Source organism: Odocoileus virginianus, chromosome 17 (genome assembly GCF_023699985.2).
Source record: "Odocoileus virginianus isolate 20LAN1187 ecotype Illinois chromosome 17, Ovbor_1.2, whole genome shotgun sequence".
Classification (NCBI taxonomy): domain Eukaryota; kingdom Metazoa; phylum Chordata; class Mammalia; order Artiodactyla; family Cervidae; genus Odocoileus; species Odocoileus virginianus.
Window position 1 is genome coordinate 26,061,395 of NC_069690.1, and position 22,303 is coordinate 26,083,697.

The 22,303-nt window shown below is 45.1% G+C and overlaps 1 protein-coding gene across 4 annotated transcripts in view; it reads left to right on the forward strand.

Annotated features, from left to right (window-relative positions):
• Positions 1-22,303, forward strand: part of DNAH2 (dynein axonemal heavy chain 2) — a 107,731-nt gene that overhangs the window by 17,323 nt on the left and 68,105 nt on the right. For all 4 annotated transcript variants that reach the window (XM_020869045.2, XM_020869047.2, XM_020869048.2 and 1 more), the window contains 10 exons: positions 1,461-1,689; positions 2,237-2,347; positions 2,521-2,759; positions 4,511-4,702; positions 5,369-5,526; positions 6,116-6,203; positions 9,007-9,212; positions 9,647-9,776; positions 10,063-10,245; positions 11,257-11,471. In XM_020869045.2, coding sequence (XP_020724704.2) covers positions 1,461-1,689; positions 2,237-2,347; positions 2,521-2,759; positions 4,511-4,702; positions 5,369-5,526; positions 6,116-6,203; positions 9,007-9,212; positions 9,647-9,776; positions 10,063-10,245; positions 11,257-11,471 — 1,751 coding nt within the window. The remainder of the gene's footprint in view (positions 1-1,460; positions 1,690-2,236; positions 2,348-2,520; positions 2,760-4,510; positions 4,703-5,368; positions 5,527-6,115; positions 6,204-9,006; positions 9,213-9,646; positions 9,777-10,062; positions 10,246-11,256; positions 11,472-22,303) is intronic.

Sequence of the window (22,303 nt, forward strand, 5' to 3'; positions counted from 1 at the left end):
CCGTGTTCCTACCTTTCAAAGCAGTGAGTCAGTTGAAGTTAAAATTGAAAGATAATGAGAAAACTAACTTTTATTTTTCAGCTACTTGGCTTGCAGGATCTTAGTTGCCCGACCAGGGGTTGAACCTGGGCCAATAGCAATGGCAAGGCTAAGTTCTAACCACTGGACCACCAGGGAATCCCGGAGAAAACTAACCTCTTAATATTTTTCATAATCTTTCTTATAACCTTAGAAAGGGGTCTTTTAGGAAGAAATCTCTCTCACAGCTAGAGAAACATTTATTTGGAGCTCAACAATTCATCAATGTCTTTTTATTCCATTAAATTCAATACTTTTAATTAAAAATAGCATGATCCTAAAGCAATAGCATGATCCTATTTTGAAATAATTTTTATTTTTATTTTTCTGTATGTATATCTACAAGCGATGTCTAGAATAATATTTTCTCTAATGATAATGATTAATGTTTACATGGTGGAATTTTAATGACAGTTAAATTTTTATCTATGTACTTTCCTGCATTGTTTCAGATATTTATAATTAACATAATTTTAACAAAAAATAATAGTTGTTAAACTTTTTTTTTAGTTGTTAATATTTTTAAAAAATAAATACAAAATGCCAAAATTTAATTCTGGGTAATGGGAAGATGAATGATTATGAATATCTTCTTTGCACTTTATTTTCAGTTTTTAAAGTTAAATAAATTATAAAGAGTAGTTACAAAAGCATTAAAGAAAAAAACAGTGAAACTGTTCTTAGAGTAGGAATGACTTTTCTAACCATGTAGAAGTCTGAAACTAAGAAGTTTTAACAACATGAAAGTTGTACATTTTTGCATGTAAACAACAATAAAAACTCAGCATAAACAAAACTGCAGGATAAATGAAAAATTAGCGGGGGGATTTCCCTGGAAGTCCAGTGGTTAAGACTCCAACCTTCCAATCCAGAAGGCGCAGGTTTGATCCCTTGTCAGTGAACGAAGACTCCAAACTTCCAATACAGAAGGCACAGGTTTGATCCCTTGTCAGTGAACTAAGAACCCACATGCATCATGGTCAAGAAAAAAATTAGGAGAAAAGTTATGCAAATGAAATGAAAAACCTTAGACAACTGTCTCTTACTTTTGGTTCATCTCCTTTCTGCTTTTCCTGTATCCTTTTCATTCCATTTATCCATCCATCTGTCATTTATGGAGCATCTACTATGTCCCAGTCACTGCTAGGTTCTGGAGAGAATACACAGTCTTTACCCTCAAGGAGTGCTCTTTGCATTTCCTCCCCAACCCTCTGGATACAGAAACTGTTGTGTCCCTGACAAGAACAGGAAACATCTCATGTTTCTTATATTTGGAAAAGGATCAGGATATGTGGCCAGGGTTTATGACTGGAGCCTCAGATTCCCTTGGGTAGCATGGCTGGGCCTGGACACTGAACTCTGCTCTACTGTCTTCAATGCAGACCCAGAACCAGATTGTCTACTTCATTCGCCAAGCCCCAGTCCCCATCACTCCAGAGAACTTTGAGGAGACGGTACAGTTTGGGACAGTGCGGGGTGCCTACATCCCAGCCCTGCTTCGGCTGCTCAATGGCGTCTTTGCCCCTCAGATCTTTAAAAACACAACCTGGCCCGAGAGCATTCGAAATCATTTTGCTTCTCACCTGCACCGGTTCTTGGCCTGCCTGACAGGTGAGCGGAATGGCCAAGGGGTGTGCTTTCTCCCCAGTCCCCACAAAGAGTAGAATGAGTGAGGCAGGTGGGAGATTGATCCTGAGTACCTGAGTTGCTTGGCACAGAGTAGGTGCTTGGAATGCATTTGCTGAATGAGTGAAACAGGGTCCACAGCGTGCCTTCTAATCCAGATACAGTTTTCTGTGGTCCAACAGTTGGCCAGACTTGCTCAGAGTTGGAAATTTCCAACAGTACTGTGGGGTTAGGGATGCTGGAGGTAGTGTGGGGGCAGCAGGGTAGTGCTTGTGTCCGGGAAGAGAGTGTCGAGGGCATTGTATTGCTCAGACCTCATTTTATGACAGTCTCTTATGACATCTCAATGAGGTTTTCTCTCTTGCCTTTTCTCATTTTCCTGATGTCAAAAAAGCATGAGTCCTAGGTTCTCCTGCCTGCTTTCCTGAGATGTACATAGCTACTGGGCCCCGGGTCATCAGCCATGATAGGAACTAGGGTGGCATAAACCCATCACCCTCTGTGAACTCTCCTGGTTCTTTCGTTTCCTCAGACACTCGGTACAAGCTGGAGGGGCACACTGTCCTCTACATCCCCACAGAGGCCATGAACATGAAGCCTGAGGTGGTGGTTAAAGACAAAGAGCTGGTGCAGCGACTAGAGAGTGAGTGGCTGGTGTTGCTCCTGTGTCGGGCTCCTGAGGGGGAGGAGTAGGGAGGGACAACCCAGAGGCTGGGAAAGGAGGTGGGTTAGGAGGGCTCTGTCAGGGGTGGAGGGAAGGATGAAAGTGGGGAGTGCTGCAAGAAAATGCAAGAGGTTTTGTCCTCTCCCCGGCAGCCTCCATGATCCACTGGACACGGCAGATAAAGGAGGTGCTCAGTGCCCAGGAGTCGGTGGAGACAGGAGAAAACTTAGGTCCTTTGGAAGAGATTGAGTTTTGGCGCAACCGATGCATGGACCTGTCTGGCATCAGCAAACAGCTGGTGAAGCCAGGAGTGAAGCACATCGAGTCCATCCTGCGTCTCGCCAAGTCATCCTATCTGGCGCCCTTCATGAAGCTGGCCCAGCAGATTCAGGTTTGTGAGTGGATCGAAGGATGCAGACTTGGCAGAAAGTGCCCAGTGATGGGGACAATGTAAGGCACTAAGAAGAGAGAGTCAACATACTCATCAAACGCAGAGATAGACGCACCCAGTGCTTGGACTTGGACTGGTGGGAGGGTATAAAAGTAGCAGAACACAAGGCCTCAAGGAGCTTATAGTTTAACTAGGGAGACATCTAGTTACTTACCAAATGTACTATGTTGAGTGCCCTCTAGGAGCCCAACCCCTACAATCCAGCTGAGAAGGAAGGCTAACACAAAAGAGATGACTGTGTGGCCTGGGGTCAAAGGCGAACCCATTCAGTTCAGCAAAGAAAGCTGCAAAAGAAACACTTTAGAAATGTATATTTGAGGTCTTCCTTGGTGGCTCAGGGGCTTCCCTTGTGCCTCAGCTGGTAAAGAATCTGCCTGCAATGCGGGAGAACTGGGTTCGATCCCTGGGTTGGGCAGATCCCTTGTAGAAGGGAAAGGCTACCCACTCCAGTGTTCTGGCCTGGAGAATTCCATGAACTGTATAGTCCATGGGGTTGCAAAGAGTTGAACACGACTGAGTGACTTTCACTTCACTTGGTGGCTCAGTGATAAAGAATCCATTTGCCAATACAAGAGATGTGGGTTCGATTCCTGATCCAGTAAGATCCCACATGCCATGGAGCAACTGAGTTCGTGTATCACAACTGTTGAGCCTGTGCTCTAGAGCCTGGGAGCCACAACTACTGAAGCCTCCGCACCCTAGAGCCTGTCCTCCGCAACAAGAAAAGTCACTGCAATGAGACCCAGTGTGCCACAACTAGAGGGTAGCCCCTGCTTGCCTAATCTAGAGAAAAGCCCGTGCAGCAACCAAGATCCAGCATAGTCAAAAATCAAATTTAAAAAAAATTTTATATAATATGACAAGCTGATTATATTAGTGTTGCGACACACAGAGATTCAGAGATATCTGTAGAATACAGAGAGAGAAGTCATCTCTTCCTAGCAGGAATTTGAAACTGGTATTCATGGAGGCCTGGTGTGCTGCAGTCCATGGGGTTGCAAGGAGTTGGACATGACTGAGGGACTGAACTGAACTGAACCAAAGGGAGTTTGGGGCTTCCCAGGTGGCGCTAGTGGTAAAGAATTCGCCAGCCAATGCAGAAGATGCCAGAGATACGGGTTTGATTCCTGGGTTGGGACCATCCCCTGGGGTAGGAAATGGCAACCCACTCCAGTATTCTTGCCTGAAAAATTCCATGGATAGAGGAGCCTGGTGGGTTACAGCCCATGGAGTTGCATGGAATTGGACATGATTATGCATGCACCCACACATGTTAAGGGGAATTGAGCCGCAGTTAGATGGAGAAGTCTAAAATTCTCGTTGAGAACAAGGTAGTGAAGGGGGCCGCTATGGTGGAAGCCACAAGGTGGGCTGAATGCAAATGATGTCCGGTCAGTTGATCAACAGCTCTTGACTGTCTCCTTGGTGCAGAGTTCTGAGTTCAAGGGGAAAAGCTAGAGGAATAGACATGAGACTTGAGTTAGAAACTAGTCAGTGAGGAAAAGTAGACATGCACACACTCTGGTCCCAAAGGGTTGCAGAGACCTGGGGTGATGGGGTCTAGGTAGCATTAACTGGGAACACTTCCCGGGAAAGGCAGGTTGGTTGGAATTTGTGGAGGACCAGAAGCACTCACTTTGAACCTGTGTTTCTAGGGGCTAAGTCTTCTCTTGATTTCTCTTTACTGCCAGGATGGCTCTCGTCAAGCACAGTCAAACCTGACTTTCTTGTCGATCCTGAAGGAGCCTTACCAGGAACTGGCATTCATGCGGCCAAAGGACATCTCTAGTAAACTCCCGAGGCTGATCAGCCTCATCCGTATCATCTGGGTCAACTCTCCCCACTACAATACTCGGGAGAGACTGACTTCCCTCTTCCGGAAGGTGTGTGTCTGCAGAGGGTGGGACAGAGGGTGGTGAGGGGGTGGCCATGTTGGTAGCACGCAGATTTCTGGAGAAGGTGGAATTCACTGGGCAGATCTATGGTGAAAAGGTAGTGAGCAATGCCGTTTGGGTCGGACAGAGACCGCAGGCCCTTTACCTGCATCATCTGCTTTAGTGAGGCTCAGAGTTGGGACCTGGACTGGACACATTGCTTCCCGATGGATGAAGCCCGGGTGGAAAGAGGGGGACTTTGTGAAGAGGTGTTGATGGAGCACAGGGAGGGGCCATGGAGGACTGACCCCCAGGCTGAGTCGTGCAGGAGGGGAGACCTGCCCTTTCTCATTGCCAAAGACGGACCTTGCCATGAGCGAGAGGCAGATACAGGAAGGAACACTGGCTTTTGAGGAGCAGAACCCGGCACATTTCATTGGGGGAGGGGCAAAGAGTGGGGAAAGGGCTCTGAGCTGAGCACTGGCTGGCAATGAGGCGGGCAAATGAGGTGGAACCTAGAGGTGCTGCTGCGCCAGCAGTGGAGGACCAGGGATGAGAGGAGCCATGGGTATCAAGAAGTAGGAGCCCGAGACCTGAGGCGTGGTCTTGGGGGCTCCAGGAGAGGGTCGGTGCAACTAAGGCTGCAAACTGGGGTTGCCGGAACTCCTCCCGCAGATGAGCAATGAGATCATTCGCCTGTGCTGCCATGCCATCTCCCTGGACCGCATCTTTGAGGGCTACGTCATCTCTAGCAAGGAGGACCTACAAGGCTGCATCTCTTGCTGTCATGCTTGGAAGGACCACTACCTCCGGGCTGTGCAGACACATACCCAGTATGACATACCTGGACATCCTGTGTGTTACCGCTTGTCACTCCTGGAGCGGGGAGGTTTTGAGCCCTTCTGCTTGTACTTTAAGCCTGTGGATTGTATTTTTTTTCTAGAGTTTTTACATGGTCCAAGTTTTCTCTCTGGATGCAGATATTCTAGCTTCTAGTCCTGGGTGCTCTGAACTCTAAGTAACTTTCCCTCCCTCAATCCAGGAATCCCTCCTGGTCTTTCATTGTGTGTAAACTTTCTCTTCTGGAGGAGGAAATGGAAACCCACTCCAGTATTCTTGCCTGGGAAATCCCATGGACACAGGAGCCTAGAGGGCTACAGTCCATGTGATGCAAGAACCAGACACAACTTAGAGACTACACCGCCACCACCACCACCAAACTTTTTCTTAGAACCAAGATGTTTTCTTTTTCTCTCTGGCTCTCCTCTCCTTGTGTTTCTTTACTTGGCATTCAGAAAAACTGTTTCTTGGGGTCTCATTTTCTCAGGCTCCCTTTGAACCAGAACTCCTGGTTCTAGCCTGGCCTGGGGAGGTAAATGCCTCGTGTTCCTGCTCCCAACTGGTCAGTCTTTCTCATGACAGGTTCTCCACCCGGGGCTGGATCCTAGACCAGACCAGCATATTTGCCCAGGTTGATGCCTTTGTACAACGCTGCAAGGACCTCATCGAGGTAGGAAGACTGTCAGGGAGACTGAGAGCCCACAGCAGATGCTCCAGAATCCTGGCCCAGGAGCTAGGGGAGCTGGGGCTGGGGGTGAGGCTACACACAAAACTTGCCTCTTTGGTTCTTCTCATGTGGCTGTGCATCTGGCCACCATCCTGTGCTCAGAGACTCTTGCCTGTTATCACTGCCTCAGTTCAGTTCAGTTCAATTCATTCACTCAGTCGTGTCTGCCTCTTTGCAACCCCATGGACTGCAGCATGCCAGGCTTCCCTGTCCATCACCAACTCCTGGGGCTTGCTCAAACTCACATCCGTCGAGTCGGTGATGCCATCCAACCATCTCGTCCTCTGTCGTCCCCTCTCCTCTTGCCTTTAATCTTCCCCAGCATCAGGGTCTTTTCCAGTAAGGCAGCTCTTCGCATCAAGTGGCTAAAGTATCAGAGTTTCAGCTTCAGCATCAGTCCTTCCAATGAATATTCAGGACTGATTTCTTTAGGATGGACTGGTTGGTTCTCCTTGCAGTCCAAGGGACTCTCAAGAGTCTTCTCCAGCACCACAGTTCAAAAGCTTCAATTCTTTGGTGCTCAGCTTTCTTTATGGTCCAACTCTCACATCTGTACACAACTACTGGAAAAACCACAGCTTTGACTAGATGGACCTTTGTTAGCAAAGTAATGTCTCTGCTTTTTAATATGCTGTCTAGGTTTGTCATAGCTTTTATTCCAAGGAGCAAATGTCTTTTAATTTCATGGCTGCATTCACCATATGCAGTGATTTTGGAGCCTAAGAAAATAAAGTCTGTCACTGTTTCCATTGTTTCCCCATCTATTTGCCATGAAGTGACGGGACCGGATGCTATGATCTTCGTTTTTTGAACATTGAGTTTTAAGCCAGCTTTTTCACTCTCCTCTTTCACTTTCATCAAGAGGCTCTTTAGTTCTTTGCTTTCTGCATAAGGGTGGTGTCATCTGTGTATCTGAGGTTATTGATCTTTCTCCTGGCAATCTTGTTTCCAGCTTGTGCTCATCCAGCCCAGCATTTCACATGATGTACTCTGCATGTAAGTTAAATAAGCAGGGTGACAATATACAGCCTTGACATACTCCTTTCCCTATTTGGAACCAGTATATTTTTCCCTGTACAGTTCTAACTGTTGCTTCTTGACCTGCATACAGATTTCTCAGGAGGCAGGTAAGGTGATCTGGTATTCCCATCTCTTTAAGAATTTTCCACAGTTTGTTGTTTTGGCATAGTTAATAAAGCAGAAGTAGATGTTTTTCTGGAACTCTCTTGCTTTTTTGATGATCCAGTGAATGTTGGCAATTTGATCTCTGGTTCCTCTGCCTTTTCTAAATCCAGCTTGAGCATCTGGAAGTTCTCAGTTCATGTACTTTTGGAGCCTGACTTGGAGAATTTTGAGCATTACTTTGCTACCATTACTTTGCTAGTGAGATGAGTGCAATGGTGCGATAGTTTGAGCATTCTTTGGCATTGCCTTTCTTTGGGATTAGAATGAAAACTGACCTTTTCCAGTCCTGTGGCCATTGCTGAGTTTTCCAATTTTGCTGGAATATTGAGTGCAGCACTTTCACAGCGTCATCTTTTAGGATTCGAAATAACTCAGCTGGAATTCCATCACCTCTACTAGTTTTGTTCGTAGTGATGCTTCCTAAGGCCCACTTGACTTCACATTCCAGGATTCTGGCTCTAGGTGAGTGATCAAACCATCGTGGTTATCTGGGTCATGAAAATCCTTCTTGTATAGTTCTTCTGTGTATTCTTGCCACCTCTTCTTAATATCTTCTGCTTCTGGTAGGTCCATACCATTTCTGTCCTTTATTGTGCCCATCTTTGCATGAAATATTCCCTTGGCATCTCTAATTTTTCTTGAAGAGATCTCTAGTCTCCCCCATTCTATTGTTTTCCTCCATTTCTTTGCATTGATCACTGAGGAAGGCTTTCTTATCTCTCCTTGCTATTCTGTGGAACTCTGCATTCAGAGGGGTACATTTTTCCTTTTCTCCTTTGTCCTTAGCTCCTCTTCTTTTCTCAACTATTTGTAATCCTCCTCAGACAAACATTTTGCCTTTTTGCATTTCTTTTTCTTGGGGATGGTCTTGATCACTGCCTCTTGTACAATGTCACGGACCTCCGTCCATAGTTCATCAGGCACTCTGTCTATCAGATCTAATCCCTTGAATTTATTTGTCGCTTCCACTGCATAATAATAAGGGATTTAATTTAGGTCATACCTGAATGGTCTAGTGGTTTTTCCTGCTTTCTTCAATTTAAGTCTGAATTTGGCAATAAGGAGTTCATGATCTGAGCCACAGTTCACTCCCAGTCTTGTTTTTGCTGACAGTATAGAGCTTCTCCAACTTCAGCTGCAAAGAATACAATCAATCTGATTTCGGTATTGACCATCTGGTGATGTCCATGTGTAGAGTCATCTCTTGTGTTGTTGGAAGAGAGTGTTTGCTATGACCAGTGCGTTCTGTTGGCAAAACTCTTATTAGCTTTTGCCCTGCTTCATTTTGTACTCCAAGGCCAAATTTTTTCATATTTCATTGTGCAACTAAAATTCACCCCAGAAGCCCCTTGTATATGGTGGGTCCTCCTTAGTTTTTTAGTCATTTTAAGCTAAACCGGTAGTGAGGGACTGGGAAGCCTGGCGTGCTGCAGTCCATGGAGTCGTAAAGAGTGGGATATGACTTAGCAACTGAACAACCACAACACAAGCTAAACCAAAGAACTTGGGACAGGAAGACTCAGACAGGAGGGCAGGAAGCCTCATGCTGACTTCTTTGCAGGTATGTGACTGTCAGTACCATTTTGCCCGCTGGGAAGATGGAAAGCAAGGGCCCCTCCCCTGCTTCTTCGGTGCCCAGGGGCCCCAGATAACACGGAACTTGCTGGAGATTGAAGACATCTTTCACAAAAACCTGCACGTGCTGCGAGCTGTCCGCGGGGGCATCCTGGACGTCAAGAACACTTCTTGGCATGAAGACTACAATAGGTGAGAGCGTCACAGACCACCCCCCCCGGCCATAGACAGGAAAGTGGGGCAGGGGAGACCAGAGCAAAGTGTGGGGGAAGCAGGTCAGAAATGGGGGGCGAGCTGGGGAAGCGCATGGTGGCTGCTCAGATGCAGGGTGTCACAGCCAGCCTTTCTGGCCTTGGATCCCAGTTCTGCCACAGACTAGTTAACATGACTCTGGGCAGATTGCTCTACCAGCCTGGGCCTCAGTTTCCTCATCTATAAAATCTGGTTAGCAATACAGCCTACCCCACTGAGTTGTTTTGAGGACTAAATGGATTCCTGTGTGTGAAGTGCTCAGTGCTGACACTGAGGATGCCCTCCGTACATAAAACATCAGAGTCAAACTCAGGGGACATTTTCTTGGGGCCAGGTCATGTCGCCCACCCTTCGACATACCTCTAACGGTGCAGGTTCCGGGCTGGAGTCAAGGACCTGGAGGTGATGACTCAGAACTTGATCACCTCGGCCTTCGAGTTAGTCCGTGATGTGGAGCACGGGGTGCTACTGCTGGACACCTTCCACCGGCTCTCAGCCCGAGAGGTGGGACTGCCCACCAGCGTCCTTCCTCCACCCCTGGTTCGCTTGAGCTTTCCTTCACATCCTCCTGGTCCTTCTAGATGCTGTCCAACCTCCATTTGTGCTCTAGCCCACGTCCTAAACTGCCAGCGTGTCTTTTCTTCCTCTGTCCCTGCCCACCCCCTCCTCCTGGTGCCCGGAGGGCTTGGGGGCAGGACTCCCATGGCAGGGATTTAGCTTTCTTCCAGGATGGGGAGCTGCAGGGACCCCATATCCCTGGTCATGTCATTTACTTCCTCTTCTTTGTCAGGCCATCAAGCGAACATATGACAAGAAAGCTGTGGACCTCTACATGCTGTTCAATAGTGAGCTGGCACTCGTAAACCGTGAGCTGAACAAGAAGTGGCCCTACCTGGAGCCCTACATGGCCCAGTACTCAGGGCAGGCCCACTGGGTGCGCATCCTACGGCGTCGCATCGACAGAGTCATGAACGTAAGCCTGGCCTTTCCTGGAACTTGTTCTCAGTGTCACGACAGAGTTTGCAGGCTGAGCCCCAGGCTGGTGGGTGGGAGCCCTGGGGGCCAGTCCAGAGCATCTCCCTGGAGAGGTTTCCTGACCTGAGACTAAGTAGGTGCAAGGGGCATGTCAGAGGAACTGGCCTGTCCTGAGGAAGGGCTCATGCTTGTTTTTGACCTTGTGTCTCTTTAATCCTTCACCTCTTGTAATTGACTTTCTTTTCCCAACTTTTTTCCTCAAGCTGAATGTCTGTGCTTCTCTTTCTTATTTTATTTTATTATCAGAGTATGATTGTTTCACAGTGTTGTGTTAGCTTCTACTGTACAGCAAAGTAAATCAGCTACGTGTATCCATATGTCCCCTCCCGTGTAGACCTCCCTTCCACACCCGGCCCCCATTCTACCCCTCTAGGTCATCATAGCACAGTGAGCTGAGCTCCCTGTGTTACACAGCAGATTCCCACCAGCTATCTGTTTTACACACGGTAGTGTGTGTATGACAATGTGTGCATGTGTGCTTAGTCGCTTAGTTGTGTCTGACTCTTTGTGACCCTGTGGACTGTAGTCCCCAGGCTCCTCTGTCCATGGGATTTTTCAGGCACGAATACTTGAGTGCGTTGTCATTTCCTTCTCCAGGGGATCTTCCCCATCCAGGAATCGAATCCATGTCTCCTGGTCTCCTGCATTGGCAGGTGAATTCCTTACCCCTGAGCCACCTGGGAAGCCCGTATATGGCAATGCTACTCTGCAGATTCTTCGAACCTTCCCCTTCCCTGTCTTCATTTTGACTACCTCTCTCACTGTGCCTGGTCTCTTCCTCTCACCTTTCCTTCTGGCTCCCCCTTCCCCCCGAGTAGTCAAAGTCGATCTCCATGCCCTGTCTTACACATATAATCCGGGTGTGTGTGTTGGGGAGGGGACTAGGGCTCTCAGGGCGATGATAACACGGAGGAACGTGGATCCCAGCGTCCCTGGTTCTCCTCCACAGTGTCTTTCCAATGCTCATTTCCTGCCCCACATCGGGACCGGAGAGGAGAGTGTGCACACCTACCAGCAGATGGTTCAGGCCATTGATGAATTGGTGCGAAAAACCTTCCAAGATTGGACAGCCACGCTGGACAAAGACTGCATTCGGCGGCTGGACACGCCATTGCTACGAATCAGTCAGGAGAAGGCAGGCATGCTGGACGTGAACTTTGACAAGTAGGAGACCCTCCCCGCCCCTCTCCTGCTCTGCTCGTCCTTTCTATGACCCCTTTCCCTTCCCCAATCCTCCTGAGAGTTTTAACTCCCGTCTCCTGGTTCCTCCTCTCCATTCCTCTGATTCTCTCTTACCCCATAATGTTTCCTCCCACTTCTTAGTCTTAAAACAAAACAAAACAAAACTGATTAAAAATAGAAAATCCGCTGTCACCTACTACACTAGTGATGTAGGTGTCCTGCCACTAGGTGGCCATGGTGGCTCAGCGAAATCGTCCCAACCATGAGCCACCAAGGGGGCTTTCCTGAGAGTCCGTGGGGCTCTCAGGTCACACCCTCTCCTATAGTTGCAGAATTATGACATTCTCATATCACCAGGATTTTCAGTTTAACCAGTCTATTCATTAGTTATTAAAAAATACACAGTGAGTGCCTTCCATGTGCTAAGAACCAACATGGGCACAGGGGGTGTGTTCAGTGACGATATCCTTGTCCCTTGATGCTCTGTAAGTGAACTGTTTTACCCTGGAGTCCTGCCTCCTTCCCAAATAAGATGCAGAAGAGAGAAATAAAGAAGGAACTGGGTAAGGTGGCTGTCTACAGAGATGACGACCCTTCTGATGATGTTTTCTTAATGGGAAGGAAGTCACTTTCTACTTGATTGGTTTGGGCTCCTTGTCATCAGCAAGCCCCTATAGTAAGGGTGGCTTCCCAGGCTTCTAGAACTGGCTTTAACTCATGGAATGTCCTTATTTATTGGGGAAAATGTGGAAGGGGCTTTGCCAGAGAGGGCCTGTGTGGAGATGGATAGAGAGACTGAGTGTGTCTGTCCTGGTAGCCAAAAGGAAACTAACTGGGAGGAGATGACACATGATGTTTGAAGCAAAAGAACCAAGAGGGGGAGACAGTGCTGAGCGTCAGGTCAGAGGGGTGAAGGAGAGGCAATAGTGATAAGGACAGAGATGAGAAGCCACATGGATCAGGAAGCACATGACAAGCAGGGTGTGAAGACTAGAGGGTAAGAGGTTTGAGATAAGCCTTTGACCAGGGAAGGATGTCGAGATCTGCTTTGATAGGGCTCATGGTTTTTTGAGGTATGGCCAAGCAGGATCCTATAAAATGGCCTCATAAATCAACAATAAGATTTATTTTAAGTATTTATTTATTTGGTTGCACTGGGTCTTAGTTGTGGTATGCAGCATGTAGGGATCTTTAATTGTGGGATTTAATTCCCTGACCAGGGATTGAACCCAAGCCTCGTGCATTGGGAGCGTGAAGTTTCAATTACTGGATTGCCAGGGAAATCTCTTAAATACTTTTTAGTATGAATAGTAGCATACTGTTCACACTATTCTATACATCTGAAGTGTTCTCAAAATGATTTATTTGATTTTTTTCTATTATAAAATTCTTGATCCTTTTAGAAAATTTGCAGAATGCGGAAAAGTAGAAGGATGAACAAGATTCCTCCAAAGATAACCACTCTTAAAGATTTGGTGTGTGTGTGTGTGCGCGTGTGTATATATATATATATATATATATATATATATATATGTATGCATATTTATCACTCCGTGTTCCCCCCACTTCATATGTTTCATATGGTTATTTTTCTTTAATTTTTAGGATCTTTTAAACTTAAAAATGTATTTATTTGGCTGTGCTCGGTCTTAGGGTCTTAGCTGTGGAACCTGGGTCTTTAGTTGCAGCATGTGGGATCTAGTTCTCCGACCATGGGTGGAACCCAGGCCCCCTGTATTGGAAGAGAGGAGTCTTAGGCACTGGGCCACCAAGGAAGTCCCTCTTTTTTTTACTTTTTAAATTAAAGAATTTAAGTAACAGAAGTAGTGCATGCTCACTGTAAAAGAAAAAAAAAAAGAGAGATTGATGTATAGAAGAATATAAAGGAAAAAGTGAAAATCCGGCACACAGCTCCACTCCCTAGAGGTAACCGTGATTACCATGTAATCAAAAATACACACTGCACACATAAAACAGGATCCCATTATAAACAGCATTTTTTAACTTGCTTTTTTTTAAGGTTAACAACATGTGTGGGAGATTTTCCATTCTGTGTGTACAGAACTGCATAATTGCTTTTCATGGCTTACAGGTCCCCATGCTCTGACTGCACCACAGTTTAACCCGTCAGCCCACCGCTGGTGGACCTGGAAGTTGTGTGGTTTCCGTGAGGGTCCTGAGCATTCTGTGCTGGGGGCGCTCGCCTGGACTCCCTGAGTCTTGTTCCCTTCTCCCCACTGCGGTGTGTCCACCTGACATTTGAGCTTGGCACCTGGCCACGTAGCCCTGATAAGCTTAGGAGACAGCTTTCTGTCTGCTGTGATGATCTCTTGTTGAGAGACACATTGGATATTTATCTCAAACACAGTTTGCATAATCTTTATAGCAGAGCTTAACAAGACAATTTTGGGCCAAATATTTATGGCCTGGGTTTAGCAGAGACCCAAATAATGGCTAAAACACTTCTTCCAGAGAGAAGAGTTGCCCCGATCCTTTGGCAGTTGTCGTCTAGAGGGATCTGTTATAAGCTGCTTTACATTTTTGTGGCTTTAAGATAAAACTACCTCAATCCAGTAAATAATGTATAGGGGAAAAAACAAAAAAAACCATGATCACAGAGAAGGATTTTGAAAAGTCTGGGCTCATTAAACCAGTAAAGACATCCAAGACAGTTTCAGCTTTTCTAAACCGTAGGACGCCTCCAACGAGGGGCAGATAACTTTATCACGTCCACTTTTTTGTGCTCATGATCTAGATAAGGTTTTGAAATAAGCATGCTCTTCAAATGCCCTGATTGTCCTCAGAATTACCTGACTCTCCCTCCATTCTGGGAGACTTCCAGTCCCTAATAGCACCGATCTTATCTTACAAAGGGTTTTGTTGTCCCACCTTCTATACCAAATATTTGAACTCTGAAGTCCAAATTGGCTTTTACCACATTTTACAGCCAGACCAGCCTTACAGATTGCACTTAACACAAACATATTCCAGATGGCGTCTGTATCCTGGCTGAAAAGAGCTGTGTCATCGCTGTTTAAGTAGCCAACTCCTCTGTGTAACAGAACTTCTCCAGGGCAGGACAAGGGACACTGGCGTCTGATGGTGTTTTGTGACTGGGACTTCCTCTTCCTCCTTTTCTCTCTGGTCTGACAGCACTTTCTCCATCATGTCAGTTCATTTTGGGCTGTCAGCACCAAACCCAGTCAGCCTACCTGCCCTGGCTCCATTGCCTGAGCAATTGTTCAAGGAAACAGAAAATATTTTACAAAAATAATTCCCCAGACTGATTTTTTAAAATTAAAATTTTTTGACTATGCCATGATGAGGCATGTGGGATCTTAGTTCCCCAACCAGGGATCCAACCCATGCCCCCTGCATTGGAAGTGCAGTGTCTTGACCACTGGACCACCAGGGATGTCCCAGACTGGTTGTTATTTTTTTTTTAAGAAATTTTATGTATCAGGAAAATAAATTTGCATTCCAGAAACTTCTTGACAAATTTCTGGCTAAGCCTGAACATCATTGTGAAAAAAGGTCCTCATAGGGTTTTCAGCTCAGCATCGAGAAGGTGTTTTTCAAATTCATCGTATTGACTGACAAGTTAAAATTTGATAATTTGGCTTAAAGTTATTTTGAAAAATTTTGTCAAGATGAGGAAATGAAGAAACAATTTAGTGCACTGTTGGATAGAATATATATCCAAGTGGGCTTACCAAGATGTTGACAGAGTCAAATTCAAGGCCTCCAGCTTGAAGAACATAAGAGAATATGATTCTGTTACTAGAAGTGTTCCTGTATGTATTTACACCTCTCCTGGTATAGCTATGATAGAATTTGTGGTTAAACTGATATTCAGTGTTTTTCTTAATATGACTCTGTTAGTATTGTTTATTGTGGAGCCAAATCATGTTCTGTTGTTCCAGTTCTCTCCTTGCTTGTATGACACTTGCTCTTTTTGGAATTAACAATGACCTCACTGTTTTTGCTAGCACACTATTCACTATCATTAATTCTTCCAGACCAACCAATGAAATTCCTTCGGGTAATGTTTTCCTTTGCTATCTGACTTGTCACGTATGTTATCACTTTTGTGTTCTTAGTGCTATCTCTCCTGGGATTCCCTTGTCCTCTTCAGTCCAACTGGTTGGTTTTGAGGCGAGGTGTCACTCTGGGACTTCCCTGAACCTCTTTTGTTGTTTGATTCCCCTTTTCCTTTGTCTTCCTCTTTCTTGGTTTATGCTCTTATTTTGGTGGAGTACATTCTTTAGTAGCTTTCCATGGTACATGGGAGGTAAACTTTTTTAATTCTTGCATGATTGACAACAACTGTTTTCTGCCTGACATCTGTTAGTCACTTGGCTGGATGTGGGATTCTAGATGGAAAGCAGTTTTCCTTCATTTTGGCTGCTCTCTTTTACGTTGGAGCCTTTCCTTAACTGTCCTGTAATCTGCTGTTCATTCCTATTTGAGAGAGCTTTCTTCACTTTGAAGAATTTTGACACAGTTTCAAAAATAACATACTTCAGTGAAGATTGTCAAGGTGTGAAAAACAGCATTTTTTTGTCCATAGTCTCTTAAAGCACATATCACAAATGAACGCTTGATAATAATTTCCTTCCTTGGTATAGTCCTCTACAATAAAGATGGAAAACTTGCACTGTGATGTCATGTCCTATATTACTACTTTAGTGCTTGCTTAGTAGAATAGACGCAAAATATTCTGAAATTTTCACCTCAGTGTTCTTTTAAGATAACATCTTGGTGATATTCCAGATATAAAGCTTCATCATAATCTTGAGATTATGGGGCTTTTTATCCTCTGTGATTAAAAGATGTAATTTCTTTTTTTTTTTTTCAAAAAAAGAAGAAAACACATAGATTTACAAAGTCAAATGACTCGTACTCAAGATGTAAAAATGTTTAAAATATTACATGTTTTCTTCTGGCATTTTGTGATTTTAGTCTTTACATTTGGTTCTTGGATCCATTTTCAGTTTATTTTGATTTAGGGAGAGAAGTGCAGATGCAACTTGAGTTGGTTTTATGTTTTTTCAATCTATCCCCAGATGGCTAGTCAGTTGACCCAATCTCATTTATTGAATTGCTATCTTTATAGCATAAAATTCCCAAGTATGTCTGTGTCTATTTTGGGATTCACTATCCTGTTCTGATAGGTCTATTTATTCATATGTAGAGACCAAATTGTTTTAATTATTGTCCTCATTACTCTCCTTTTTAGATTTTTTTTCTTGGATATTTTAAATATTTATTTCTCATAAGTACATTAGAATCTCTTTGTTTAGTTCCCAAAATAGTCCTATTCCTATATTTTGGGGGGGAACAAGATTGGGTTAACTTAAGAAGAATGAACATCTTTAAGATTTGAGTCTTTTCTATCCAAGAATAGCATTTCTTTCTTTCAATTTATTTAAGTCCTGTTCTTTTGTTCAAAAGATATTTTTCATACATATTAACCAACTAACAAGAAATGTGATAATATATATTAACATCTTTTGATGATCTCTTAATTTTTGGTATTTTATTTTTGTTGTTTTAATTATCACTGGTCTCTTTTTCTCCACGATAATATTGAACTGGTCATAGTTTTTATATTGGAAAACTTTGATTTTAATAAGTTAATTTTATACCCAGTCCCTTTTACAACTAATTCCCTTGTTTAAAATAGTTTTTTTCATTTTTAAAAATTTGCTTATTAATTTTATTTTTGGCTGCATTAGGTCTTTCATTGCTTTCTCTAATTGAAGCAAGTGGGGGCTACTCTTTGTTGTGTTATATGGACTTTTCTTCTCAGGCTGGGGATCAAATCCATGTCTCCTGCATTGGCAATCAGATTCCTATCCACTGTGCTACCAGGGAAGTCCAGTTTTTCCCTTTAAAAACATTTTTTAATTATGAAAGATCATATCATACATATAGAAAATTAGTTGAAACCTACATGTTCAATTTAACCTATAGGTATAAAATAAACACTTTTGCTACTGTCACCTAGGTCAAGGAAAGAATGTGGCCAGCAGCCCAGAAGCCCTCCTTCTTCTATTTTTCTGTTGAACTATCTGTTAACACTTACAATTCAGGAGACTTTATATAAAAATTCACTTTCTGGCCTCTCTTGAAATCACACTGAGCCCACATCCCATTTGGCAGCAGATGCCTGGAACCGTGACTCTTGTAGATGGACCACTCGCTCTTTCGCCCAACTTTAGGCCAAAACTCAGTTGCAATTTATCATTGCATTAGAGCTGTGCTTGCCTTGGAGTAAGTGGAATTCTTGAACTTTGCTTTTGATGATTAAATCCAAAGGAGCTGGTGCTTGGTTGGATACTGGAAAGTCGAGGTGAGGGAGGACATGTAGTTCTGGTCCAGACAGTGGGGTGGGGCCATTTCTGCATAGATGCAGGTGTCCTTGGCTGAGAGAAGGAGCTGAAGCCTCACAGTGCATCAGGTCACCCAGGGCTAGTGTGCTGGGTGTGCATGACCTCGAGGGGCTGGCAAGCCAGGGAGCCGTGGGGGAGGTGGATGCTTTGCTGAGTCTCCAGAGTCAGCTGAATGAGACTTTCAAGGGACCCTGGAGAGAAAAGGCTGCTTGTCCTGCCGGGTGGAGCTGACAAGAGAAGCACCAAGGTTCAGAAGCCAGGGAGGAAGGTGGAGAGGAGGCCACCAGATGTGGAGACTTACAGAGGAGGGTGAGGCCGAAGAGGTTCTCAGAGTGTAGCTACAGGAAGTCCTATGAGGAATCCTGGGCAAGCTAGATGGAAGCAGATTTAGGGACTTCCCTGATGGTCCAGTGGCTAAGACTCCATCCATGCTCCCAATGCAGTGGACCCAGGTTCAATCCCTGGTCAGGGAACTAGATGCCACATGCTGCAATGAAGAGTTTGCATGCGGCAACTGAAGGTCCTGTGTGCCACAACTAAGACCTGATGCAGCCAAATAAATAAATAATTTTAAAAATCTTTTAAAAATTCAGACTTAGAGAGGAAGGTTGGAGGCAGCTCTCAGAGGACTGAGGAATGAGACGAAAGGAAAGGAAGGGGATTCAGGAGGCCGATTTTTCACAGGAGGCAGGCTGTGAAGGGGGCAAGCAGCATGGTGCCAGGATGTGGAGTCGAGGCAGTGTATTTTGATTTTGTTTTAAGATTGTAGAAACTTGGCTTATTTAAATGTTGATGGGAAGGAACGAATAGGGTGGGAGTGTAGGCGAGCTGGAAAAGATGGTGTCTGAGGATGCAGAGGGAAGCTGGATTGGAAGGACTTGGCCTTGGATGCAAGGAGGGCCTCTTCTGTAGTAAACGGAAGAAACTGTAGGTATGGGGCAGTTACGTTTATAAGTTTTAGAGCAGGGAGCATGTGGAGTTCTCCCCTGGTGGCTTTCATATTTCTTTGAGGGAGGAGGTGGGGCTTTCTGTGGACAGCGAGAGGAGCAGACCAGGTTTGAGAAAGCAGAGGATTTGCAAACAGTCCCTGTGAGAACAGGAGGGACAGCAGATTCGGGAAACCCCAGGGGTACAACCTGAGAGGCCAGCTGGGACCAGAGGCCTTAAACGTGCAGCCTGCTAATCTGTGTGGTCGTGTGATCTTCTCCAGCTTTGCTTGGCCACCTTCACATGGGCTCAACAGAGAAGAGAGTGGACAGAGCCAGGGATGGGGTTTGGTCAGGTGGCTTAGACTAAAGAAGGAGGCGAAAGACTGAGAACTGGTGAGAGAGCAGCGGAAGCAGGCAGGGTCCTTGGAGGAGGGAATGGAGGTGGAAGGGGACAAACAGGCAAGAAGAAAGGCCAGGGGTCAGTGACCTGAATGTCCCCATGGGATCAAAGGTTGACTAGGAGGACTTGAGCACAGGTACTGGGATGGGCAAAGAAGCTGAGCTGGGGAGGGACCATCTCAGAGACTGACCTTAAAGGTGGCGGGACTGAGTTCCAGGGCAGGGCCACTGAGTGGGGAGGAGAAGGTCACTGGGTGTGAGGTGGCAAAGGACACTTAGGACAAGGGCCACAGACACAATTTAAAAATTTTTGGCATAACTTTTAATAAAGGAGAAAGAAACAAGTTAAATGAATTTTAATTTTCAACTCAGTATTCCCCAGATATTACCTTGCCAATATGTAATCAATGTAAAGAATTGTTCACAGAGAGTTTTCTATTCTCTTTTTCATGCAACATTCTCTTTGCCTTTCATCTTTATGTCTCTTTCTCTATGTTCTGAGGGATCTCTGTCAAATTTATCTTGTATCTTTCTTTTGACTTAAAATTTTTCTGCTTTATTTTTAACTTCCAAGAGCTCTCTTTGTGTCCCTTTTATAGCATCTTGTTTCTGTCTCACGGATGCTCTTTGTTTCTTATCTCTCTCTCTGAGGATGCTCGTTGTGATTCTGCTTGTTTTTTCTTTCGAGGGTGGGCCACCTTTCTGCATCTCTGTCCCTTCTCCTTCCCTCCCGGTTGCTTTTTTCTGTTTAAGGAAAGATAGACCCATTTGAATTCAGAGTTTCAAAGAATAGCAGGGAGAGATAAGAAAGCCTTCCTCAGTGATCAGTGCAAAGAAATAGAGAAAAATAATAGAATAGGAAAGACTAGAGATATCTTCAAGAAAATTAGAAATACCAAGGGAACATTCCATGCAAAGATGGGCACAATAAAGGACAGAAATGGTGTGGACCTACCAGAAGCAGAAGATATTTAAAAGAGGTGGCAAGAATAAACAGAAGGATCTTCATGACCCATATAACCATGATGGTTTGATCACTCACCTAGAGCCAGAATCCTGGAAGGTGAAGTCAAGTGGGCCTTAGGAAGCATCATTACGAACAAAACTAATGGAGGTGATAGAATTCCAGCTGAGCTATTTCAAATCCTAAAAGATGACGCTGTGAAAGTGCTGCACTCAATATTCCAGCAAATTTGGAAAACTCAGCAATGGCCACAGGACTGGAAAAGGTCAGTTTTCATTCCAATCCCAAAGAAAGGCAATGCCAAAGAATGCTCAAACTACTGCACCGTTGCACTCATCTCACACGCTAGTAAAATAATGCTCAAAATTCTCCAAGCCAGGCTTCAACAGTACATGAACCGTGAACTTCCAGATATTCAAGCTAGATTTAGAAAAGGCAAAGGAACCAGAGATCAAATTGCCAACATCCACTGGATCATCGAAAAAGCAAGAGAGTTCCAGAAAAACATCTATTTCTGCTTTATTGACTATGCCAAAGCCTTTGACTGTGTGGATCACAACAAACTGCGGAAAATTCTTAAAGAGTTGGGAATACCACCTGACCTGCCTCTTGAGAAACCTGTATGCAGGTCAGGAGGCAGCAGTTAGAACTGTACATGGAACAACAGACTGGTTCCAAATAGGAAAAGGAGTACGTCAAGTCTATATATTTTCACTTTGCTTATTTAGCTTATATGCAGAGTACATCATGAGAAGCGCTAGGTTGGATGAAGCACAAGCTGGAATCAAAATTGCTGGGAGAAATACCAATAACTTCAAATATGCAGATGACACCACCCTTATGGCAGAAAGCGAAGAGAGAACTAAAGAGCCTCTTGATGAAAGTGAAAGAGGAGAGTGAAAAAGTTGGGTTTAAACTCAACATTCAGAAAACTAAGATCATGGCATCTGGTCCCATCATTTCATGACAAATAGATGGGGAAACAATGGAAACAGTGACAGACTTTATTTTTGGGGGCTCCAAAATGGTGAGCCCCCAAAATGGTGACTGTAGCCATGAAATTAAAAGACGCTTACTCCTAGGAAGGAAAGTTATGACCAACCTAGACAGCTTCTTAAAAAGCAGAGGCATTACTTTGCCAGCAAAGGTCCATCTAGTCAAGGCTATGTTTTTCCAGTAGTCATGTATGGATGTGAGGGTTGGACTATAAAGAAAGCTGAACGCAGAAGAACTGATGCTTTTGAACTGTGGTGTTAGAGAAGACTCTTGAGAGTACCTTGGACTGCAAGGAGAACCAACCAGTCCATCCTAAAGGAGATCAGCCCTGAATTTTCATTGGCAGGACTGATGTTGAAGCTGAAACTCCAATACTTCGGCCACCTGATGTGAAGAACTGGCTCATTGGAAAAGACCCTGATGCTCGGAAAGATTGAGGGCAGGAGGAGAAGGGGACATCAGAGGGTGAGATGGTTGAATGGCATCACCGACTCAATGGGCATGAGTTTGAGTAAACTCCAGGAGTTGGTGATGGACAGGGAGACCTGGCGTGCTTCGGTCCATGGGGTTGCAAACAGCCGGACACGACTGAGTGACTGAACTGAACTGACTCCCACCTTTTGTGCAAGGAGAGGCAGAGACCAGTGTTCTGCGACCTTTGGTTGTCTGATTGTATTTCAGGGACGGGGGCTGGAAAGCTGATTGGCAGCTCTGCTGAGCAGGAAGGGGGGCTTCTCAACTGCAGGCCTGTCTGAATGGACTGTTTCCTGGCGACTCCAGAGGTCATCACCCTCGGCAGGTTTCCGTTTAGGCTGGTCTGAGGTCACAGAAAACCATCTCTCAAACTCTGTTCCGGAGGATATAGGTCCCGGTGCCAGAGTGCTGGTGTCTGGGTGGGAAGGGGAAGTGGGGGTCTTAACATTCATGTGTACGTGGTAGCCCACCGCCCCTGCTTTCTCTCCTGCAACTGGGCCTGGGGTCCCCAGTCCAGAGAACCCTCTGTTTGTCTCTGCATTGCTTCCCCAGACAAGAAGCCTGCAGTCTTACACTGGGGCAAGGAGGGGCAACTTGCTTAACTCTGCGAAGTAGGAGAGGGGACACGAGTAGGGCCACTTCCTAAACTTTCAGCTA